This window comes from Terrapene carolina, unplaced genomic scaffold, assembly GCF_002925995.2.
Source record: "Terrapene carolina triunguis isolate 2854851 unplaced genomic scaffold, T_m_triunguis-2.0 Scaffold21345, whole genome shotgun sequence".
NCBI lineage: Eukaryota > Metazoa > Chordata > Testudines > Emydidae > Terrapene > Terrapene triunguis.
The window spans coordinates 1-4,335 of record NW_020685696.1 but is presented as its reverse complement, the minus strand read 5'-3'; the positions used below and the strand labels follow the sequence as shown (position 1 = coordinate 4,335).

At 39.4% G+C, this 4,335-nt stretch overlaps 1 protein-coding gene across 1 annotated transcript; it reads left to right on the top strand.

Moving 5' to 3' along the window:
- The first annotated feature begins 482 nt into the window (after positions 1-482).
- Positions 483-4,143, top strand: LOC113408652 (G-protein-signaling modulator 2-like). The gene is made up of 3 exons (XM_026662016.2): positions 483-733; positions 3,244-3,379; positions 3,744-4,143. Exons 1-3 carry the CDS (start codon positions 513-515, stop codon positions 3,888-3,890), a joined length of 504 nt encoding a protein of 167 aa, XP_026517801.2. The 5' UTR covers positions 483-512; the 3' UTR covers positions 3,891-4,143.
- Positions 4,144-4,335: the final 192 nt, after the last annotated feature.

The window sequence follows — 4,335 nt, the reverse complement described above, 5'->3', positions numbered from 1 at the left end:
CGGGAGGGAGAGGGTACGGGGGTCTCGGCGGAGAACTGTGACTCTCCGCTGCCATGAGGCAGGCCGGGCATCTTGGTATCCTTTGCTGCCTTGTCCCCCCCCACCCTGGGTTGCAAGCCCAGGCTACCATCGGGCATAGGGGCACCAGTTTAATAATACTGTGTAGGCATCCATAAATCCTAAGGACGGCCCTGATTGGCTGAGACATAGCCCAATATCCAAATTTTTGATTTTAGATATTGAGAGAGGATTTTTTTCTCCTGACTTTGGGTAGAACATTCTATGTTCATTACCAGCACCAGTTTATATAATGTAATAGTAGTAAACTTAATGCTTGCTTTGTGATAAGGTAACCTTGTTACAAACAAACGTAAAGAGTTTTTAATGTGTATTTGTAGGTTTCTGGTATTCAGAGAAACTTCCTATGCATAAATGTGTTCAGAATTCAGGCTCTTATGGAAAGTACTATATTTAGACTGAATGTTACCTTTTTTCCCCTCAAATTGTGCAGAATGGAAGCTTCCTGTCTGGAGCTGGCCTTGGAAGGCGAGCGATTGTGTAAAGCAGGAGATTGTCGAGCTGGCGTGTCTTTCTTTGAAGCTGCAGTTCAGGTTGGAACAGAAGATCTAAAAACACTTAGTGCTATTTACAGTCAGCTAGGCAATGCTTATTTCTATCTGCATGAATATGCAAAAGCCCTGGAATACCACCACCATGATTTAACACTTGCAAGGTAATTTTGTATTCTTTTAGGTACATCCTCAATCTCAGTTCTGTTCTTGTGAAGATGAGCAATGGTTTGTTCAGTGAAACATTCATCATTAATGCTTGTTAGAGACATTGATGTGCTAGTGGTGGGAGATTGGGTGGTTTTTAGTATTCTGGCAAATAATTTGGCTATCACTTTACTGGGGAGATCTAGGGTTGCCAGATTTGTGGATACGTAGATGGCTTCCTCTTTAAATCCATCAGTTCTTCACCCTTTCCTGTTTCTAAAACTAATGCTCCCTGGCTCCCCAAAAATTAAGCTGCCATTAATGTTTACTAGACATAACTCACTAGTATATTTCTCTTTAAAACTAATAATGTGATGTTGTGATTAAAATATACAAAGTATGTGCATTTCATGTGGTGTTTCTACAGCTATCTTTTAAAGATTTAAGGTTTTCATTACATACATTTGATTCTTTTTTCCAAGCCCTTCTATTTTTCAGACTTTCATGTTTAAATTTTAAGTTTTCAGCAGTGTAATCTAAAGAAGCTATTCCTATACAACAGTGAGAAAAAAATTATACCTCAAGTGCAGGAGGTCTGGATAATTATGTTTGACTGTTTAATTGGAAATTTTTCCTCTCTCATGAAGACAAATGTTCTAGTAGAGCTTAATTTAGGTTCTGGGGAAGGTGTGAACATAGTGCTATTGCACCAAGATATGACACCTAACTCATTGCCAACTTTGCATAGTAAAGGTATCTAGAATTGACACATTAATTTGTATTGATTTCATCCTTGTCCCCCCAAAGACAAATTACAGCAGTCAACAGTTGTAGATTCAAGCCAGAGATTTCAGATTTCCAGAAGAAAAATAGCTTCTTGTATTGACTTTTTTTTCTCTTCCTTTGGAGTACTATCAAAATTAGCTTCCAGGGGCTGGGTTTTTTGGTGTAACATACCATTAAGTAAGCTGCCATATGTGACTGGTTCCCCCCAGGGTGCCAACAGGAACCAGGGTACCACTGTGCCCCCCTGGCCCACAAGCCTGGGCTCCCTTTTACACTGTACTGCTGTGACAAGCTGCAAAGCCCTCTCTAGCCTGCACTTTCACCAGCATACATACACGAAGGAGCACATCCAGCTGCAGTTACATGCAGGCAGGCTCTCTGACCAGCCCCTGCATGGGGAGGCTCCAGCTAGGGTACCTACCAGCTCCTCAGGCAGACACCTCCTCTGGAATGTAAACCCAAAATTATTCTGTTTTGTGCTGCACAGGGAGCTGTACAGCGTAAGCTCATAAAATTCACCCCCTCCCACAGTGTGGAGAGGAATATGCAACAGCCTTTCTCCCCGAGTTATGATTCTCACACCCTGGATTAGATAAAGTAAAAACAAATTTATTAACTACAGAAGAGAGATTTTAAGTGATTATAAGGGGTAGCAAATAGATGAAAGCAGAATACCTAGCAAATAAACAAAATATGCAAAATAAGCTTAATATACTAAATAGATGGGATATGAATAGCAGATTCTTACCCTATGTGATGATACAAGCAGGCTGCAGATTCTTAAGAGGCAAGCTGCACTTGCTTACACCTTGGAATCCCTAGTGTTCCATTCACATGCTAAAAATCTCTTTAGCCTAAGTCCAGCATTTCTGCAAGTTCAGTCTTTGTTTCTCGGGTGTTTCCAGGAGTCGTCTTGGGTGGGGAGTCAGTGAAGAACCTCCATGATGTCACTCCCCTGCCTTATATAGGTTTTAGATATGGTGGGAGCCCTTTATTTCAACGCTTTGTTCCCACGCCAAGATGGAGTCCAGCACCAGGTGATCTGGTCACATGTCCCTGTAGAGTCCCAGCAGCCATCCCCCACTGTCTGTTTAGAGGGTTCACAGGAAGGCTTACCAGGTGGGAGATAAGCTTCTCCTAAATCCTATTGTTTCTTCCTAATGGCTCATTAACCTGAATGGGCCTTTCCCAGCCAGCCATCTAGACTGAGAGCATTTTGCCTAGTGAGCATTGCCCAGGAATTGCTACATGTGAAATAGATACATAGTCAATATTCATAACTTTGGATACAAAAATGATACATGCATACAAATAGGATAATGATATTCAGCAAACCATAACCTTTCTTTCCAATGATACCACACATGCCTTATCTTGCATAAAATACATCATAATTATGCTATAATTATATCCTATTAATATCACTATGAAGAATATGGGGTGCAGTGTCACACCATATACAAAGGTAGTCAATAGCAGTTCTAATAAAATTAAAATAAATGTCCCCCAGTTTCTGCTAAGCTGAATTCTACAATTGAACTCTGTGTATGTGCATATAATTTATTTATAAAAGTAAAATAAACATATAACCTCATAAATTGTGAACGAAATGTGCACTTTATACTAGTGTAGATCTTAGGAAGAGAAATATCTTCCATATAATTCTGTTTACAGTTCATTTAACATATATCTATTGCAAATGTACAGGATTTACTGGATTGTTGTATTCTTTTAATTTCAGGACCATTGGAGACCAACTAGGTGAAGCTAAAGCTAGTGGTAATTTGGGAAACACCTTAAAGGTGCTTGGGAATTTTGAAGATGCTATTGTTTGTTGTCAAAGGCACCTAGATATTTCCAGAGAGCTTAATGACAAGGTAAGAATGGTGAACATTCAGTTACTGTCAATCTGGCTGTAATTTTATAGAACAATAATTATAGAAGTACTAACACATACTGATGAGCCTTTGTATAGTGGTCTTGAGTGGCTTGTCACATAACCACTTACATTATGAAGATACCTGCAAGTTTGAGTGTTCCTACTTACGAAATATTACAGGTGGAAGCACCAGAGGCACAGGCACAATTGCTTTGTTGGGATGCTCTGGGGGTGTAACTCTCCAAAATGATCACAGCTCCCCATTAATAGTCGAGAAACTTGCTTTCTCTGGCTGATGGTTCTAATAATTGGTGCTGCATAGGATTTCGAAATCTTTCCAACAGATTGATATTGTGTTCTAGGTTGGAGAAGCAAGAGCACTTTATAATCTTGGAAATGTATATCACTCCAAAGGGAAAAATGTAGCCTGTGCTGGGACTCATGATCCAGGGGAACTTCCAGATGAAGTAAAGGCTGCATTACAAAAAGCTGCAGATTATTATGAGTAAGTAAAGATTTCAAAAGGCTGTGACTGAAAAGAGAAAAATCACTAGCTCAAGCACCATATAAATAGTTTAAAATATTAAGAGACCTTTAGTGTTGTGAACTAAAGTATAGAGTAGCACCAGTTAATGGTACCAGCAGCAATATGTTGGCATTTGGGATAAGTTAATAAAGCATGAAAGGAGTAAAGAGTCATACCTGGGGATTTTTTTTAGGGTGGCTTTGATTTCATTCCTGCTATATGCTTCTCTGTAATACCACACAACTCTTATTTATCTCTACTTGTTATAAATTTCAGAGGGGTAGCCGTGTTAGTCTGTATCAGTAAAAACAACGAGGAGTCCTTGTGCCAATTTAGAGACTAACAAATTTATTTGGGCATAAACTTTTGTGGGATATAACCCACTTCATCAGATGCATGGAGTGGAAAATACAGTAAGCAGGTATAAA